General features: G+C 43.6%; 1 protein-coding gene across 2 annotated transcripts in view; it reads left to right on the top strand.

The window, feature by feature from the left end:
- Positions 1 to 15,992, top strand: part of HLF (HLF transcription factor, PAR bZIP family member) — a 53,424-nt gene extending 37,432 nt beyond the window's left edge. Inside the window, exons 3-4 of one of the 2 annotated variants that reach the window (XM_043584014.1) lie at positions 6,381 to 6,601; positions 11,574 to 15,992. In XM_043584014.1, the coding sequence (XP_043439949.1) occupies positions 6,381 to 6,601; positions 11,574 to 11,792 (440 nt within the window). In that variant the 3' untranslated portion in view covers positions 11,793 to 15,992. The remainder of the gene's footprint in view (positions 1 to 6,380; positions 6,602 to 11,573) is intronic. The other variant, XM_043584015.1, reaches the window with a different exon arrangement.
- The last annotated feature ends 5,241 nt before the right edge of the window (positions 15,993 to 21,233 follow it).

Here is a 21,233-nt window from a genome sequence, read left to right as displayed (position 1 = left end):
GGGACCCTCTAGTGTTACTACAGACTTCTAAGTTAATTGGCTCCCTGTACTCTAAGCGATTCTCAGAAGCAGGTGTGTTTTGTAGTGAAATAGGCTGTGCCCCCCATGGCAGTTTTCTTCTGAAAACCGTGGGTGCAGAGAGGGTAAATGGTGCTGATTCAAATTAGGACCACCCAGGGTCCAGGAGGTGATGACAAGCAAACAGACCACAAACTGGTTATGGGGAGGAGAGAAAGATTCTGGATCAAGATGTGGGACCAAACTTTAAATCACAAGGAAGTTCACCCATCAGTGCTAATAGAGAACACTTTGGCCAAAACCAGATTACTTTCTCTTTTCTCAGCCTTCCTTTATAGAGAATAATGCTTGTCAGTGATAAACACTGGAGTACTATTTGTCCTGCCATTACTGCTGCAGAAAGGTTTTATTTACTTAACAAGAAGCACAACAGAAAGATTGGAGGTGTTGCAATTAGCCTTGAGGACGAAATAGCAAATACAGCTATAAACGACTACTTTGAGGCAGCCATCAATTAAACAAACTGTTGACTTGAGAAGAGATAAGGACACAGATCACTGCTGTTCCCATTCATTGCTGACTTCTAGCCAATCGGCCAATTGAACACGAGATGCTAAATTCTTGTGAAAGTATAGAAGAATAAGAAATGGCTGATCTTCAGTTACACTAGTTGGAGGTTTAGTCATGCCTAATCTGTGACAGAAGTGGAGGCCAGTTCTGGGTTTGAAGGTGATTTCTAATCTTATTCCAGATTTGAGCCCTTTTGTTCCTTCCTTTCCTCCAGAAATCCTCCCTGGCCCTTTTGGAAGTGACTTTCATCAAGATGTTTTTAGAAAGAAGAAAACAGTGTACCAGAAAACTGCAGAGTCTATGTTGTGGGGTTGATCTCGTCCCCCAGAGACCTTTCAAAGAAAGCCTTGGAGAAATATCAAGCTCAGACTTAATAAATACAGGAGAAAACCACACAATCATCGCAACAGATTCTAAAAAGGCCTTTGAGGAAATTTCATGCACCATTCCTGATTTAAAAAAGAAAAAAAAGAAACTCTCAATATAATATGTTGGGACTGCCTTAGTTTGTCATGCTGCAGCTATCCGGATGCAGGAACAGGCCTTCATGCTTTAATACTTCAGAGGACGTCCTAAAAACTTTTTCCATTAAAGTCTAGGACAGGCAGGAATCTCCAGTATTTACTTGTCTTACTCCTCCTTGTCTTGCAGAGCCTAACTGATGCAGTGAGGTTTTGTAAAAAGTAGGAATTATAAACATTGAGAGGAAGCAACAACTTCCCTAGAGGCAGAAGATTATATTAGTTTTCTCTTAGAAGAGTAAGCTGGCAATGCTAGAGCAATTAGGACTAATAAGAGAGTAAAGTGGCTGGATATAAAACCCAGCATTTTAAAACCAGTAGCTTCCTAGATGCCAGCAATAACCAATTAGGAGGTAAGTGAAAATTTACACTAGGAACAACTGCTATAAAACATTTAAGGGATGTACCTAGCAATAAACGTGAATAGTTAAAATGAAGAATGCTATAAGCCTTAACTGCTAGATATAAGAAAAAGACCAAAAAAAAAAAAAAAAGGAAAGTTACGCTAGGGGTATAGTAAATATTTTAAAGACCTCACTTGTCCCCAGCCGAACTCATAGCTTTCATGTAGTTTTCATTCAAAATCTCTAAATATAACTTAATAGGTGGATTCTAGAATTCATCCTGAAGACTGTAAGAATACCAAAGAAAATTTTCTTTTATATATATATTATATATAAAATATATATTATATATATATATATATATAAGAAAAAAAATATTTGTATATATATGTAAGTTAGCTAACATACAGTGTATACAGTTTGCTTTTGGTTTTGGGGGTAGATTCCCATGATTCATTGCTTACATACAACATCCAGTGCTCATCCCAACAGGGGCCCTCCTCAATGCCCATCCAAAGAAAATTTTCTAAAGAGAACAATAAGGGGTGTAAAACTTGACTTATCAAATATCCAGCTTTACTGATATCATTATATTAAGACATTTGGAAAACATTAAGTAAAACCCCTGCTTATACTGTATACAAAATTAAATTCCAGGTGACTCACAATTCTGAAAACATAAATCCATTATAGTTACATTAAAGAAAAATACAGAGTAATATACATCTACAAATACATATGCATGTTGGGGTGCCTGGGTGGCTCAATCGGTTAAGCTCTTGGTTTTGGCTTAGGTCATGACCTCATGTTTCATGAATTTGAGCCCCATGATGGGCTATACAGTGCAGAGCCTGCTTGGGATTCTCTCTTTCTCCCTCTCTCCCTGCCCCTCCCCCACTCATGTGCACTCTCTTTTTCAGAATAAATAAACTTAAAAAAATAAATACACAGAGATAGATAGGTAGATAGATATGTATGCATATATAATATAACTTGGGGGTGGGTATGGAAGTAAGAAGCCATAAATGAGAAGATTTCAAGATATTACTACATTATAGGGATGCCTGGGTGGCTCAGATCGTTAGGCATCTGATTCTCGGTTTCGGCTCAGGTCATGATCTCATGGTTTCATGAGTTTGAGCCCCGCATCAGGCTCTGTGCTAGTGGTGGAGCCTGCTTGGGATTCTCTCTCTCCCCTCCGCCCTCTTTTGTTCCCTCCCCCACTCACTATGTCTCTGTCTCTCTCAAAAATAAACAAACTAAAAAAAATACTACTACATTACCATGTAAGATCTTGTCAGTAGTGAAAAACTCCATATGCAAAGTTAGAAAACAGTAGTCATGGAGAAACTATTTTCTATAGATAAGTCAGATGAAAGGATGACATCCAGTCTATAAAGAGTCCTTATAAATGAGTAAGCAACAAAATCCATTTCATAGGGGGAAAATGACAGGAAGGAAGAGGTGGTGTATAGCAGAAGAAATAAATAATAAATATGTGAGATGTTCAGTCTCACTAGTAATGATGGCAATGGAAATTAGAACAACAGTGATATTTGTGTCCCTCAAATTGACAGCATTTTAACAATTGGTATTTAATTGTGTGGAAATGCACTCATAAATGTTGGTACAAGTGTAAATAGATAATGACAGTTTAGCAGCACATTTATAAGTATAAAATGTACATCCCTTTGGATGAGCAGTCCCACTTCTATAAATCTCTTTTACAAAAATACGCACCTAAAAATCCATCAGTTGGGAATGAGTAGGTAGACTATAAACCCTTTAAAAAGAACAAAGTAGGGGCGCCTGGGTGGCTTAGTCAGTTCACGTCCAACTTCAGCTCAGGTCATGATCTCGGTTTGCGGGTTCAAGCCCTGTGCCAGGCTCCACACTATCAGTGCAGAGCCTGCTTGGGATTCTGTCTCCCCCTCTTCCTCTCTTTCTGCCCCTCTCCTACTCATGCATTCCCTCTCTCTCTCTCTCTCTCAAAGTAAATAAACTTAAGTAAGTAAATAATTAAAAAGAACATGGGAAATTGTGTATGGTATGTTGAAAAGTAATTTAAGATATGTGGGTAGTATCATCCTACTGAGTTAAGTCGTATGTGTAAAAACCAAGGTTTTCACCAAGCAGTTGAGGGCAGTCACCTCTGGGAAAAATAGCAAGATGGATTGGAGGCAGGGGAGAGGAGCACTTCTTGACACACTTGTGCATTTGTTATAGTTTTACAGTGAACATCCTTGGTAATTTAAAAAACGCATGGAATAATACATTCTTAGGTTGAAAATTCTTATGTAAAACATTTGAAAATCTGCAAAGGTAAGACAAAATAATAAAGGTCCTCCTTTCCATTACCCAACTGTTGACATTTTGGAACGAAAGGGGGAAAAATGAGTCCAGCAGAGTTGACTCAGTAGAAAGTGTAGGTAAACACAAGGGTGTCTCTGGGGAGAAAGAGGATTTGGATGTGTTTCTCAGGTTCACTCGGGTCCATTGCCATGTGCTGTTTGATGCTGGGGAAGCCGTTGAGCTCATCTACTGTCCAGTAGGTTTTCTGCATTCTGCAGGGAGGCATGACCTACTTCCATTGCAGAAAGGGCTGGGGAGAAAGAATGCCCAACTAAGGTTCGGCCTATGTTGTTGCTAGAATGTCCACGAATGAATTTCAGAGCCCAGAGTCCCAGTGGGCCACCGTTACATGAGGAATACCCTTGGTAGAAGCCGAACTCTGAAGTAGGTACCATGGTCAGGAGGGGTGGGGATAAAGTAGATAAAACATGAAAGACCACGTTGTCCGGTAGAGGAGAGGTGTGTGTGTGTGTGTGTGCGCGCGCGCTCGCACGCGTGCGTGTAAAGCTTAACATTTATGAAGCAATAAAGGAGAACATTGCAATATAGAATAATTAACAGAATTCCAAAGTCCTCAAGAAGAATGTAAAAACTTGCAGCAATTAGGTTTGGGAAATACTAATCACGAGATGCTTCCAGAGGGTAGGAGAGAGTGTACACACCTATGAGTGTGCGTGTGTGTGTGTGCATGCATGTGTGTGCGTGTGTGTGTTGTGGCGGAGATGCTGGTGCAGTGGTGCTGGTAGTGATAGGGCATTGGGGTAGCTTTGTTATCTGGTTCAAAGAGAATTTCTAAAGGGAAAATAAAATCCCCATTTGACTCAGATATGGCTCATTTTCTGAGGCGATGTCAAGAGGCACAAGATCAAATCTAGCTTGACACCATCCAATACCGAACTCAGCAGTCTCTAGAAGCTGTAGCTGAGCGTCAGGCTGGCTAATGAGACATCTCTGTCCTCCGCCAATGCCTCGGGGGCCCATCTCTTCCTCTTTGGCAAGCAGGATACAAAGAGAGCTCCAGGCAGAGTGAGGACCTAAAAGGTCACCCAGAACATTCATTTTGCAGGCTCCCCACCAGGCCTTTCCAGAAAACAGATGAGCATGGCTTAATAGTTCAGCTAGAATGGGAGCCCATGGCTTCGTGCTTCAACCTGGGGTGGGTTTTAATGAAGCCTAAAGGAGATTTCACACGTTGTCCAACCATTGGCAGTGAGGAAGGAGGGGCGGGGGGGCGGTGTGCCAAATACAGCCGGGCAGTATCCTCTCCTTTATTCTCTGGGTGTGAAAGGGGCAATTGTAAAATTCAGATGAAATTAGAAGTGAAGATTCAGAGCTGCCCACGTAAACATCGCAGTCTGTCATTAAGTTCACTTTCACCAGTAAGACACATTCCAAAGCACAGTAAGCCTGTTGTTTTGGGGACATTTGTGCGTTTCAGTGGTTGCAGAACCCTCAAGTGGAAGTCAGGTCCCCTCTGTTGCATCTTTTCTGATTTGTGAAATGCTTCTTAAACCTACCCTCTTCCCACTGTCTCCACTGTCAACACAGATGCACACGTGGGTCATCACAGCATCCTGGAAGCCGAGCTCCCCTCTCCAGCCGTCTATCCTTTGGTCCATTCCTCACGCTGCCTGAATCTTCTTTGCAGATTTCAGCTCTGCTTGTCACTTTGGAGCTCAGAATCCTTCAGTGACATTCAGGGCCTTTTATAACATCCCCACTGCCCACCCTCCTGACCATATCTCTTGCATTTATGTCTCTCTCCACTTCATCTTGTGCTCTGAGTCAGGGCTACAGCTACCCAAGACCACCTGTGCCCCTCAAAAAGGCAGCCCTCTGGCTTGTATATTTCCCTAGATTACCTTTCTTTGCTAATTACTCTTTGTCTCAAGATGCAGTTACACCAAGTGTCACCTCTAGGAATTGTCCCTAACCTCCTTTGTGTTATATACTGTCCCCCACACTCTGGAAGCACGTGATGTTTACTTCTGTCTCAGCACCTTCACTATATCCTAACTGACTAGTGATGGGTCTGATTCCTTGACTTGCCTGGAAAACACGAGAAAGGTAAAAGTCAGAGCTGGTGCTCCACGAATGTGTTATTGGAAAGAATGAATGCATGAAAATTTTTTTAAATGTTTATTTTTGAGAGAGTGGGGTAGAGGCAGAGAGAGGGGGACAGAGGATCCGAAGCAGGAGAGAGAGGGGGACAGAGTATCCGAAGCAGGCTCCGAGCTGACAGCAGAGAGCCCGGTGCGCATCTAGAACTCAGGAACTGTGAGATCATGACCTGAGCTCAAGTCAGACACTTAACTGACTGAACCACCCAGGCGCCCCATATTTTTAAAATTTAGTTTGCAGACGTGTGTGGGTCTTTGTTTTTGCCTGATCTGACATGAGTAAAGGCATACTCAACCTGCTGTGTTCTCAGTAACGTAGTGAGGATGAATAAAATAAACAGTGTTAGTCATATGTAAGTAAGTTGAAGACTTTTGCCACTTATCCCGAAGTATCATCAGGGAGTTGTCTGGGGCACTGGTAGTGTTCCTGAATTAAAGCTCCTGCCTTGTTCCAGGTCAGCTGTTGCCAGCAAACCGCAATACACCGAGTCCCATTGATCCTGACACCATCCAGGTCCCTGTGGGTTATGAGCCAGACCCGGCAGATCTTGCCCTCTCCAGCATCCCTGGCCAGGAAATGTTTGACCCTCGCAAACGCAAGTTCTCTGAGGAAGAACTGAAGCCACAGCCCATGATTAAGAAAGCGCGTAAAGTCTTCATCCCTGATGATCTGAAGGTAAATTGGAACTGGTCATCAGGCTTTGGGCAAACAGAGGGTGGGATCAAGAGGCAGATTAAAAAGGTGACCTCTAGGAAGATCACACAAGCTAGTGAACCACAGACTTGTGATTTCTGATCCCGTTTCTTGGCATGTGACTGTGGGCAAGTTGCTTTCTCCCTGGGTATCTTCTGAAATATGCCTTTCATGTCTTGATATAGCACAGAAAGAAGAAGCAGTAAAAATGTTGGCGTGATTTACAACCCATGAAGGAAACAAACCTGCTCCTATCTGCAGGGAATGCTCTGAAAGCCCCATAAAATCAACCCAAACCCAAAATCTTTCAGGGTTGGAAAGAGAAAGGAAATTATCTGCAGAGGACATCTGGGCCAATAGTTCTCCAAGGCTTACCTTCCCTCGGGGAACTTGTTGATAACCAATGCTGCCTTTTCCTGATAGTCCACAGGGAACAACAGCTAGAGCTAAGACCTCTCTCCATGTTGCCACCCTCAGAGGACCTGGGTGGGATATTCTCAAGGAAGCTGGTGGGTTCCCGGATGTTGTTGATATGCAGTGTTTACTCTGTATCTTAAATAACGGTCACTTGAATATCTCAACAAAAGGTTCATTCCAAGTTGTTTCTTTTCAGCTGTGTTGAGGGGACACATGATTTATAAAGGAAAATAGATTTACCTTATGAGGTCTGATACAACTAGAATCAAAATTAATCTGACACATTTAATGATATTTAATGAGAATTCTTTCCAAAATTTTGCCATGTCCACTAATCCCAAAATAGAACAATTTTAATTAGCCATGGCTTAGAATTTCTTGTGTTTATGCTTCCTTCCAATCATAGGGACAATAGAGATTTGATTGTATATGTTGGAGGCGTTCACACCAGGCATAATTAGCCTTTTTCTAACTTCTGACCCCCATTTCTCAAAACTAACTATGGTACAGATGGAAAGTCACTTGTCAGCTGGGAACATGGGAGTTTGGAATGTTGTCCTGGAACCAATTTTGACCTCTTACCTATTTTTGCCATCTAGAAAGAGCACTGGAGGAAAAGGTACCCTGCAGATTGAAATCACTTCTGTTGACTACATACTTGAGATTACCTTGAGTGTAGCAGACTCATCAGATGTCAGGGCTGAAAGGGACCTTAGAGGTTCGTTAGACCAAAGTTGCTGTTTTGCAGTCGAAGAAATGGAGAAATAGAAGGGTTAAGTGAGGTGAACACTGCTAGTTAGTGGAAGTCTTCTAGTTTCCAGAAAGGTCACTGCAGCATGTTGGCCTTGACAAGGGCTACAGCAGGGTCTCTTGGGTGACAAACCAGTGGCTGTCACCCTAAGAATCAAAAGAGTAAAGTTCATAGTAAACACTCCACAAAATTAAACAAGGGGCGCCTGGCTGGCTCAGTTGGAAGAGCGTGCAACTCTTGATCTCAGGGTCATGAGTTTGAGCCCCACATTGGGTGTAGAGATTACTTAAATAAATAAAACTTAAAAAAAAAAATCTAAACAAGTCAGGGAACTGATGGTCAAGACTAAGATAGGATAAGAAGGGGCCATGGGGTCCTGGGAAATTGAGAATCTTCTTTCAACTGGATGCTTTTCCTCATCTTAGCCACCCAATCCTGTGTGTATTTTCGAGCTCACCTCTTCAGCTAAACTGGGGAGCCATGCAGCATGGATTTCCTTTTGAACAGAGGGTAGTTCAGAAGGATGATGCTAAGCAGTAGATAAAACTTCCAGCCAAACCTTCACAGGTCTCCAGATTTACAAGTTCAAAGCAAAGAGCAAGCTCACTTAATAACCCAGGTAACCTTGGCAACAAAGAGGCCCTGTGAAAACAGTATGTGTTGGAATTATGCATAGTACTGCTGTCATGGCCATGCCTGACCTTTTCCCATGGCAGGTGGGTAGCTGGCAGGAACATTCTCCTGCCAAATGTCTTTGGATTTCTTCAGTTGTGAGTGAAGCCTCAGGCCACAGGCCATGATCTTATGTGAAACAAGAAGCAGAGCTGTAACATATTTTTCCTTCCAGTAGAGAGGACTGAGCTAGGGGTGGGTGACATATTTGTGGCCCCCAGCATTGGACAAGCAAACCAAACGAGTGAAAGAGCCCCGCCAATAAATGGTCTTCCCCACAGCTGCCCGAACCCCTCTATTGAGCCGTTCCTTTGGGTCAGCGTGCCCCAGGAGAATTAAGCAGTACCAGGATTCCCAGCTGAGAATCGGTTTAATCACCTTGATATCTTAATACTTTTGACTGTCCATTCATTCACTTGACTGAGATATCTCAAAGGCTTGTATGTTCCAAGCCCTGGGGATACACCAAGGTGAATCAGAACTGATAGTGTTCCTACTCTCAAGGAACTTCGAGTCTGGCAAGAGAAAGGGATCGCTGGTTTTCAAGAGGGGGCTGACTGGGGGAGGCGCTGTCAAACACGAGACCTTCCTTCGGAAAGACGATGGGGCAGGACTGGGTGGGCCCTTGCTGGGTGGGGGCAACCGGCTAGCCAGATGGCACCTGCACCTGGGAATAGAGAAGAGGACAGGAATGTGGTGCCAAAGTTGTCAGCGGCACTCAATATGCTGCTTCCCCCTCCCCCAACCATGCCCTGGTAACAAAGGGAGGCAAGCTGGTTTTTCTGGTCCCCCTCCTTCCATCATTCATTCCTGCCTTCTGCATCCTCTGCTCCACTCCTCTCCTCTTGTTAGCTCCCCTCTCACCTGAGATGGTCCCCACTCGATAGCTTTCCTGGCTCGCCTGCATGTGTGGACAGGTGAGGCTGGGAAATGAAAGCACTTTACAAGTGAGAAGAGCTCTAAGAGACAGAAATGTTGGTTGTTCCCCTGAGGTCAGCTGGTGACCCCCTGGCCCATAATACCCTGTCATATGCCACCAAGTCCGTGGCCTATGGCAGTACACCCCTTCCCTTCCCTTCCCTCCACTCGCCCAGCTTCTGCCATTTCCCAGGGGCTTATTCTTATGCACTCCTTCACCTCTGTGCTCCTGTTCCTCTATGTTGGGTACTGATACATCCTGAGTTAGCCCCTCTTTTGCATGATCTTGGAAACCATATGCCCAAGGAACATTGAATGTGGTGGATTCACTGAGACTACCAAGGGTGGTGGAATTGGGGCTTCTATCCAAGTAACCGAACAGCTGCCATCAGAACTGGAGCCTTCACTGTTGTTAATATGCCTTCAGGTCTTCCTGCCTCCTGTGAAGTCCTGGGGCGAGCTCCTCTCTGCTCGCCCCAACCAGCTGGTCAGGCCTCTCCCCCCCTCCTTCAGCCCCTTGTCCCCTTTCCCAAGCACAAACGACAAATCCCACCAACGGCCACAGCACACCTGCCCCGAGCTGACTTATCCAGGGATTCTTCAAAGGACAGCCTTCTTCTCTGAAAGAAGGATGCTGGTACCAGCTCTTATGAAGATCTTTTTTCACTTTGGTAGATACTATTATGAAACATGTAGAAAGCTAGGCGTGCTTTACAAATAACATTACCAGGTTGTGAGTGGCTGACACAAGGGGCCTGCACCGGCATTCTGTCTCACACGTTCTGTCTTTGTGCAGGGCAGATGTTTGCCAAGGGTAATGGACAGGTATGGGCATACACCACTGACCTTGGGCCTTCCTTGCAGCCATGGTCCCAAGCCATGTGACTTCCTCCAATGCCAGCTGCCCCTTGTAATCCTGGGGGAGGGAAAGAACTGGCCTCAACTCACTTATTCTGGGTGACAGGTACCTGCAAGTATGAGTCTTGCTAGGATGGAGGGATTTGCTGTTGCAAGTGGCTGGAAAGAGGGGTTTGCAAAACACACCAGGTGGCTCCATAAATGAATTGGTAAGACCTAAAAGAAGATTCACATTTGTTAGTCTTCCTAGGAAGGTTTTCCTTTCTTTAGGGGAGGGGCAAGGATGAGGGGGAGAGGACACCTTCCTTTCACACTGACCACATTTAAATAGTACCCAGGTGAATTAAGGCCTAGAGAACAGTTAAACAGGAAATTAGAGTAAATCATTTAAATGCTAGCCACCAAATATGAGCATACTGATCGGTGGCAGGCGGAGGGTTTTTTTTTTTTTTTCTTCCTGTTTTTGATTACCAAGGGATACATCAGAAAGAAAAGGTGAAAGATCCTGCTTCTCTCCTTGGCATCCCTCCTCCGATTCCCCTTCTAGAGGCACCACTTTTCATAGCTTGGTATAAATCCTTCCGGGCCTCTTTCTATGAATATACAATATTGTGATTTTTTAACCAAAGTGGGATGAGGCCATACATATTTATCAGCAAATTGCCATTTCCACCCACATAGTGGTAGATCATAAACATCTTTTTTGGTTCAGCTGGGTCATTATTTGTAACAGCTGCAGAGTATCCTTTTGTAGGACTCCACCGTCATGTAGTTATTAAATCTCCTACTGATTAGTTTTCCCCCATCTCTTTCTATTAGAGACAATGCCGCAGTGAGAATTCTGTGCCTGGGGTGTCTGTCTGTGTGCACATGCATGCAGATGGGTGGAGGCAGATCCTAGAAGACGAGTTGCTTCATCATTGGTAGTGCATTTAAATAGTTGATAGATACTGCCAAGTCGCCTTGCAACAATATCGAATGGACTTCTACCAACAAGCCTATGAGCGCCCATGGAAGAAAAGGGTTCTTAAAACATTCGGCAAAGAAAGCAGAGCGATCTGAATGTAGTTTAGGGTGTGAGGTGAGCCACTTGCTTTCGTGTGGCCCCTGGCGTGGCCTCTGCAGGGCAGAGAGTAAGGAGGGACACTCTGTGACAGGTGCGTCCACGCTGCGGGAGGGAAGCCATGGCGCCCGAACAGTGGTCTCAGACTCAAACGGACTGTCAGGGAAGGAGAAGTGAGGTGAGATGCGTGGGTTCCTGGTTCCTGGGCGCCACCCTGGGCCCCTCCGCGCGGCTGAAATCTAACATCTTGTTTCTTTCCCCCTGTGACTAATGAGCAGGATGACAAGTACTGGGCCCGGCGCAGGAAGAACAACATGGCAGCCAAGCGTTCCCGCGACGCCAGGCGGCTGAAGGAGAACCAGATCGCAATCCGGGCGTCCTTCCTGGAGAAGGAGAACTCGGCCCTGCGCCAGGAAGTGGCTGACTTGCGGAAGGAGCTGGGCAAATGCAAGAACATACTTGCCAAGTACGAGGCCAGGCACGGGCCCCTGTAGGATGGCAGTCTTGTGGGCTGGCTTTCCAATAGATGGACAGTGTGTTTCCCGCCTGATAGCACCACACCCGAACCAACCTTTCTGACATCAGCACTTTACCAGAGGCGTAAACACAACTGACTCACATTCTGGTGTGCGTGTGCGCGCGTGCGCGCTTCTGCTCCCGTGTGGTCCGCGGTGCGCGCGCGTGCCTTTGCACTTGCCATGTTAAGGTAGCCCTCTCCTCATCTTTCAGTTCCGAAAAAGAAAGGTGCCGTGTTTTTACTGGACTGTGGAGACGCCTCCTGGGGTCTCCTGCCCCTCCCTCCAACCCTCCTCCTGCCCCTTCCCGCGTCGCTCTCTGGTGGCTCCTGCCTGCTCTTCCGGGACCCTCTGCTGGGCTCCACCAAGCAGGGCCCTGGTGAAATAGTAGATCTCAGTTGTCAAGACTACGAGCTCTTGTTTCTGTTTAATCTGTAAGTTACCATGCTAATAAGGTGCGCAGAAATCACTTAGCACTACACTGCAGCTCTCTCTCTCTCTCTCTCTTCAGTTATAGGTTGCTTTCCTCATATTTTCAGTTTTGGTGATAATTGTCTTCAAATTTCAAGTGCTGTTTAGATTTATTAGATCCCATATTTACTTACTGCTATCTACTAAGTTTCCTTTTAATTCTACCAACCCCAGGTAAGTAAGAGTACTATTCTAGAACACAGAGTGTGTTTTTGCACCGTCTGTACCTAAAGCAATAATCCTATTGTACGCTAGAGCATGCTGCCTGAGTATTACTAGTGGACATAGGATATGTTCCCTACCTAAGAATTTCACTGTCTTTTAAAAAACAAAAATTACAGTAATGCATTTGAGCATGCCCAGAATATCCCCAGGACAGGGAAGCAGAGGGAAATGCCAGGTCTAAGAACGAGGGATTAATTTATCAGCATAGGAGCCAAAAAAAAAAAAAAAAAAAAAAAAAAAAAAAAAAAATTGCATCTTGGAACAGCTTTTGACATTGATATGTTTGCTTTTGTTTTCTCCGCTCCCCACCCCCACTTTTCTAGTTCCCTTTTTCCATATCCCTCTTGATATTCAAAACAATTACTTAAGATTCAGTTTTCCCCATTTTTGGGTAATATATATATTTTTGTGAATTATACCTTGCTGTTTTTAAAAATCAGTTAATTAAGTTAATAAGTTGATGTTTTGTAAGACCCTTTTTCCTAGTGGTGTCATTTTCGAATGCTTCATAAATTAATGATTCTGGAGCTTATGTTTCTTATTTCGTTTGCTTTTTTGAAAGTATGTGCTCTTATAAAGAGGACTTTTGAAAAATGAATGTAAAAGACACTGGTGTATCTCAGAAGAGGATGGTGTTGTCGTAAACTGTGGTTAATCCAATCAATTTAAATGTTTACTATAGACCAAAAGGAGAGATTATTAAATTGTTTAATGTTTATACAGAGTAATTATAGGAAGTTCTTTTTTGTACAGTATTTTTCAGATATAAATACTGACAATGTATTTTGGAAGACATATATTATATATAGCAAAGAAGAGGAAAACTATTCCATGTTTTAAAATTATATAGCAAAGATATATATTCATCAGTGTTGTACAGAGAAGAGGCGCTTGGGGGTTTTTGAAGTCTTTAATATTTTAAGCCTATCACTGATACATCAGCATGTTTTTTGCTTTAAATTAAAATTTTATGACAGTATCGAAGCTTGGTGTGACGAATCCCGCTCTAAAATATATAAAGAGCTTTCCTGTTCCCTATTAGGTCTCAGAAAGAAGTCAGTTAACGTCACCCAGAAGCACAAAGTGGATGTTAGTCAAATATTTATTGGCTGATACAGTGTTTTTTAGGAAAAGCATCTGCCATGAAAACGTTCACTTCAAAGTTACGAGTTTCTGGAATGAAATATCACTGCAAGCACCCCAAACAATTCTGTTCCCCTCTGTGGGCACGTGTGTCTTATGCAGTATAAGGTTGATACCGGTGTTACATGTACGGTTTATAATTTGGTAGATGTTTTGACCTTAAAGGTGATTGTTCTTTTGTTTCACCAAGTTGTGTAATGTCAAGAGATTCCGCTGTTATTGCAAAGATACGTTTTGTGCTAGATTAAAACACCCTTTCATCAATGGGATTTTCTAGTCTCCTGCCTCCAGAGTATCTAATCCTTGAATGACCTGGTGGTCCCCTTGTCCATCCACCAGCAGTGCTTCTGTCGAGTGTCATAGTTTCCGTAAATCTGACTAGAAGGCTATTTCTACTAGATATTCATTTTGTCCCGAGCTACAGATTATGGTGGGAAATGCGAGAGCATTAGAATCGAAATGCATTGTTCAGGTATGCAACTAAGAAAAGAAGACCTTTGGCCAAATTAAGCAGAACTGAATAAGCAATATTCAGGAAGAGATGCAGGTGGACGCAGTGTTAGGTTTTTTATAGGTAGAGAGACCAGTGGCAGCAGAAGTATTCAGTGGCAGGAGTTACTGAAACGGAAACAAGCAATGTCTGTAAGTGGAGAAGCGTTGCACCATTGGCCATCCAGGTTCACCACAGGATGAGATGGTAGCTGAAAAAACCGTATTTATTTGAGCTCTGGTCTTGGAATGAGGTTGTCTGTATCAAATGAGGGTCACACATTTTCTCTGTGGAAGAAATAAAAAGATCATAATAAAATTTACTCTTGGGTGTGCTAGGAGAGGTTTCAGAAACCTACCTCGTCTTAAAATTTAAAAACTTTTGGAGTCTGTACACGTGCCTTATATGTAGGTCATTGTCCCCACACACACATGAACACTCATTCCTGGACTTGCTTTCTGTCGAGGGCGGTTAACTAGTAAACAAGGCAGTTCTGCTCGATGGCGTAGGAAGCCGTGGCCTGATTTGGAAGGACTCAGATCAAGCAGGGTCAGATGAGTTCTGCAGACCACAGCTATTAAAAGAGTCCTGTTGTCATTTTCCACCTTTTCATCAGAAGCATCTTTCGGAGATTAATTACTTGGCCATTAAAAATGAATCCAAATCCTATCGTGCCAACATCATTCAGACACAATTTGGAATGAGCGGCCTGCTTTCCTGACAGGGTCGCGGTGTCATTTCTGTGGACTTAGACTTGCAGAGAAGGGCAAAACCTGATGAGCGTGTCCTGCCTCATGCAATTTGAGGCTGCAGGTAGGGAATAGGAGGGCTGGGAGAGATCACGTCCTCCTTTTGAGAAAGGGGCCACCTTCTGACCATTCAAAACACTCAGTGGGCAAGACTGTGCCAGGCCTTTCATCTTCCAGTACGACAGGCCTGGGGGAAGTCATCCCTTGAAGCAGAAGGACCGTTTGTTCCAGGAGCGTGCAGATGGGATGTGGCTTCGGGTGGGTAGGATGCTGTGCTAGAGAACCCAGGGGTTCCTTCCGACTCGCCGGTTTTGTGAGGGAACACACAATAATTCTAAATGTGCATTTAGAAGGTCTTGAGCCTAAAAGAATTTTAAGTGCAGCCCCCTCTTCTCCAGCCACCCCTGAGGAAAACAACATGCAGAGGTATACTTGCTTTTTTTCCAGTAGTTTATCTAATTTCCCCCTGATGTTCCTTTTAAGAAAATTCAGACTTTGTCAGAGTTCATCAGAGCTGTCCCAAGCCAGGCTGGCTTGGCCTGTTTGCCTGTGTGGAGCGCAGACGCTGGGATTTAACCCGGGGTCGGCAAGCTGCAGGTGATGGGGGACAGTGTGCTAAACAGCTTCTGCTCTCAGGGTGCAGCTCCCTGCTGAGGGCTCCTGGGCCCCACTGGGGAGGCCAAGGTCTCCTCCTGGTTTTCTCTACAATTAATAATGTCATTTTAAAAATGAGCAAAGCCTTATCCTAGATCTCAATTGGATTAGACTTGACAATTAAGTCAGTACATTGTGCAGAGGGCCAAGTGTATGTAGAGGAGTGTGAGTGTGTGTGTGTGTGTGTGTGTGTGTGTGTGCACACGTGTGTGGATATTTAAGTCAAATCATAACATCTTTAATTTTGGAGAACCTTCCCGAACATAACCACCATAACCGTTATCCTTTTGGCAACACCACAAAGGTTGCATCTGTTAAACAGGTACAAGTTCACATGAGGTCAGTTTAATTGTACATCGTGATATGGGTGGTGTTTATGCTGTTAAGTCCGAACCCTTATCTGTCTGTTATTCTCAATGCTTAATAAACTTTGAATTTGTTCCTTTCTTTCATGTATTTTTGTTGATAGTCTGCTAGAAGTTAGATTCTGTTCCCAATCCTATCACCAAGAGCCCACTTACAGAGATCAATTACATCAATGACAAATAATAATAAGTAATTTATTAATGATAAATTAATATTTATTGAGCACTTATGTGCCAGACATTGTGCTAAACACTTACCTGGAAATATTGTAATCCCATGTCAACTCTACAAGGTGGGGACTATTGTTTTTCCCGTTTTACAGAAGAGAAAATAGAGGGTTCATGTGATTAAGCAGCTTGCTCAACATTAGAGGTGACAGAAATGAATTCTGATCCACTCAATGGGCATCATTTAGAGAACTGGTTCCCAAAAACGAGTCCAAAGACTGCTTCTGGTTGGACGTATAAGAATCAACTGGGAACATATTCCAGGACTACAGATCCAGCAACTCTGAATCAGTAGAAAGAAAATGAATTGCTTAAAGTCTCCCAACTCACTCCCATGTGTGGCCAAGTAATTGGAAGCAAGGATTTACAGACTTGATCTTAATTTGAGTTCATGACTCTTGGGGGATCCATGAAGAAGCTTAAAATTTCCATAATTACCTGAAATTGTGTGCAACTTTTTGCGTATAAACATTTATTTTTCTGTAGGGGAGATGCACAGCTACCCCGACTCCCCAAAGGAATCTGTGATGCAAGACGGAATAAAGTCCCCATTTGCGGATTTGTAGGAAGACTGATGCAGTGCAGTGGTTCCCAGCCCTGGCAGCCCATGAGACTCACCTGGAGAGCTCCAAACGCGGGCACTGCGTGGGCTGCAGCCCAGGCCAAGGAACTCAGCATCTCGGGCGTAAGAGAAGGGGACTCTGGTGAGGAGCTCGATGATTCAAATCTGTCACTTAGCGGGTGTATGACCTTGCGCGGTGCGAAGCGTTTTTTAACCTAAATCTCCTCATGTGTGAAGTAAAAGTATAATCTCCACCTCTGAGTGTTGTGGGGAGAATGAATGCCATAACAAATGCATAGTCTCTGGCACACGATAGGCCCTCAACTAATAACTGCCGTGGGGAGCCTCGGGGAGTGGGATGGGGACCAATTTCTGCAATTCAGTGTCTCAGACCATTTGTTCCTTCCAAGAGGACAGAAAAAAATTATCCTGCTCAGAAGAAGGAGCAGGTGGCTGGAGGTGTGGGAATGAGGGGTGCTACATAGATGTGGATTCATATTTTGACATCCCTAATAGATCCTAGCTTTGTACGCAGGTTGGTGGGCATCCATCTGCTTGGCGGCACGTTCCCGTTTAGATCGAACAGTTACAAGTGGAGGTTCGACTGTACTGTCATCATCAAACAACTTTCTCCTCTCTCAGGGGAATAGGCACAGTGACCGTAAGGTTCTCTTTGGGTGGCTGATTTTATATTTGGCATCTTCAAATCTCTTATAGGAGGTGACCGTGTCTCCATGTCTGGGGAGACTTTGACCTCTAAGATGGCAGGAACAGATAGGAAGCCAAGCTGTGTAGAAGCCCGGTCATTCACAGGTCCTCAGTCCCCAGGGTCCATCACATGCTGCCCATGTGGGATGGCTCTTCCATTTCCACTTAAAATATAACAAACTGCCCAACCCTCAGGCCCCCCTCTTCAAAGCATATGAATTAAATTCCCTCTTTGAAAATCACTGGCTTAGAAGTCTCTTCGGGCATCTTTAGCCAGGAACTGGGTGAGAATTATTGAAATCTTGCCTTTGTAGTCGGCAGATGGCTTCTTGCTAATAAATCAAAAGGACCTTTTAGAGAAGAAAGGCCCGAGTGAAGATGGTGGTGAGATTCCTCTGCCTCTCTGGGCTTTGAGTCAGTGTGGACTTGGGTCTAAAGGCCCCTCTCTCTGACTTCTTTTCATCCTGCAAATCCTGGCCCGGTGCCAGGAAACAATAGGAAAAGCTAACAGTAAGAGTCCTAGACCTCTACCTGCCACATCTCATTTAATTCTTACACTGTGAAGAGGGTGCTAGCATTGTCCCTGTTTTGCAGATGAAGAAACAGACTCAAAAAAGGAAGTAAGCAGAATTTACACCCAGGCAGAAAGGCTGATTTGAGACTTTGTGCTCTATACCACTCCTCTCCGTGATTTAAACTAGGTGCTCAGCAAAGGCCAACGGTAATTGCTGTAGTCAGGAGGGTGAGCAGGGAGCAGGAAGCCTGGATGTGAATCCCAGATCCATTACTCAATATTCATGTGACATAGACAGTTCACCAAATCATCATCGTGATGATGCCCCAAAAGGGGCATTTTTCTGTTAAATGGGCACCACAGTACTCTCCTTGTAGGGTTGTTACCAGGATTAAGTGAGAACATGCATCTAAAACACTTAGATTTCGGGGGCACCTGGGTGGCTATATATATATAGCCTGGGTGGCTCAGTTGGTTAAGTATCATCCGACTTCAGCTCAAGTCATGATCTCACACTTCATGAGTTCGAGCCCCACATCGGACTCTGTGCTGACAGCTCAGAGCTCAGAGCCTGGAGCTTGCTTCAGATTCTGTGTCTCTCTCTCTGCCCCTCCCTTGCTCTCTCTCTCTCAAAAATAAATAAACAAAAAAATTTTTTTAATAAAAAAATAAAATAAATCATTTAGCTTTGGGTCACTTGGGTGGCTGAATTGGCTAAGCATCTGACTCTTGGTTTTGGCTCAGGTCATGATCTCATGGTTCATGGGTTCGAGCCCTGCATCAGGCTCCATGCTGACAGTGCAGAGCCTTCTTGGGATTCTCTCTCTCTCTTTCTCTCTCTCTCTCAAAATAAATAAACTTAAAAAATAAATAAACAAAACACTTAGATCACTGCCCAGAGTGTAACAGGAATTTAACAAACACTTGCTTTTTGTAATAATAATAGTAATTATTAATAAAATTACTTGATGTGATTTCACTAGTGATGTGCTACAACAGAGTCAGACCATACATTGTGTATTTTAGTGGATGCATTTTCATTCTGCAAATACTTGATTCCAGAACCACTGCTATGTTTTTGAGACATCCCAGTCCCACATGGACGAGTAAACAGGGGAGGGAGTGTGGCCACTTCATGAGCCAAACTGCGGTTCTGAGATGGATTTTATAAACATAAAATTCATGAAGCATCACTAATGTTAAGCCAGCTTTGCTGCCTTGGGAGTTAGGAGACCTTTATTTTAACCAGTGTACTGAATGGTACTAAAATGCTGACACTTGTAGCTTGAGGTCACCCCCTGTTCACATGGAGATGAGAAGTCGTGGTGATTCCCAGAGGCCCTCCTGTTAGATTCTGCCTTCAGGCCCACCTCAGTCTCCCCAGTAAGTATACCTATACTATACCTACACCTAAACCTAAACCTATACCTGTATCTATCCTATACCTATATCTATGCCTATGCTTATACCTATACCTATGCTATACATATACCTATACTATATCTATACCTATACTATATCTATACTATACCTAAACCTATACCCATATGTATCTATGTACATAGATAGGCATATACCTATAGTTGACCCTTGAACAACACAGTTTGAGCTGTGTGGGTCCATGCAGATTTTGTTTTCAATAAATACAGGACAATACTGTAAATATATTTTCTCTTCCCTATGGTTTTCTTAATACTTTTCTCTAGCTTACTTTATTGTAAGAACACAGTAGATAATGCATCTAATGTTAAATGACTATATTATCACTAAGGCTTCCAGTCAACAGGAGGCTATTAACAGTTAAGATTTGAGAGAGTCAAAAGTCATATGCAGATTTTCAATTGTGCAGAGGGTCATTTCCCCTAACCCCTGTGTTGTTCAAGGGTCATTTGTATATATATAGATATATACTCTGTGTGTGTACATATATGCATATAATATATAATATACTATATATACATATATATGTAATATACTATATATATACACATATATATAACAGTATTTATATACATATACATAATATAGTGTATATACACACACACATTCTATGCGTGTTAACTCCTGCTAATCACCTGTAGACACAGGCCCAGGCATATGCCGTCCCTGACAAGGGTAGGCAATATGTTAATGGCTTACCAAATCCATTCCTTTTCCTTCCGGACATTCACCTAGACCACCTTTTCCAGCCTTCCTTGCGTTGAGTGTGGCCATACACTAAATTCCAGCTCCTGGAATATGAGTAGACGTGAACATGGTCGTCATTTTACAACTGGCCCATAAACATAGCTACATGGTCCCCCTCTCTTCTCTTTCTTCTGGCTCCAGCAGATGTCCTGAGAAGATAGAGACAAGGAAAGGACCTAGGTCCCTAAGTCACTGAACTATGATATGAAGGAAAAAAAGCTTCTCTGAATTAAACCTTTGAGAGACTGGAGTTAGCTGTTGCAGTGGCCCAACTTCCCTTATATGAGAACCTTCTTCTGAAGTCCAGTGGCCTGATATGATGCCTTGACATCTTTGCCAGTCTCCTCCAAGGGAGTGGAGGACGGTTCCTGGTTGGAATCCAGGCTCATCACCTCTCACATACGTGACTTTGAAGTTGACCTACCTTCTGGACAGATCCCCCTCCCTGGTGTGGCCCAGCCTGCTGGGTTGGACCTTCAAAATATCACTGCCTACATGTTGCCTCAGTGTGTCCTTCATTGAACACTGTCCAGAACTGTCCAGCTTCCCTCAGGAGGGCCAGTCTCTACATCCACCCCTACTTTCCTCATCTTCTTCTCCTCCCCGCACCCAGACTCTCCCCCTGGCCACTTGGGCCTTCTTCCATCCCTCACCCAAGATTACAGACACTCACCTCAAAATGAGGCCTAACATCTCTTTGAGCTCAATCTTCCCATGTTTTCCCCCCTCACATACTTGCTAAAATTCTTTTTAAACCATGAACCTGCATTGCATATTATAAAGCTAGCATCTATATTTTAGTGCAGATTTCATTAGTTGCAAAGGGCACATTAACTGCTCTAAGTGTTGGCATTTTAAGGTAAGTCACTACATGGCTCTTTGTAGTGGAGCCAATGACCCCCACTGATGTGGCATCTACCAACATCCACTTGAAGAATGTGGCTGGAATTCGTGCACCACATCTTTTCCCCTTGAAATTATTGGCTCCATTATATTTCCCCCCATTAAATTTGTTTCTAAGAGAAATATGTTTTTGTGCCTGAAAGTCTCCTATTGGGCCTCCATCATGTTTTTCAGCCAGAAAACCGTACCTAGAGACTGAAATTATTATTTTTTTTTAATTT

The sequence above is a fragment of the Prionailurus bengalensis genome, chromosome E1 (assembly GCF_016509475.1).
Source record: "Prionailurus bengalensis isolate Pbe53 chromosome E1, Fcat_Pben_1.1_paternal_pri, whole genome shotgun sequence".
In the NCBI taxonomy this organism is placed as follows: domain Eukaryota; kingdom Metazoa; phylum Chordata; class Mammalia; order Carnivora; family Felidae; genus Prionailurus; species Prionailurus bengalensis.
The sequence above is the reverse complement of the archived record's forward strand: the minus strand, read 5'-3'. Positions and strand labels throughout refer to the sequence as shown.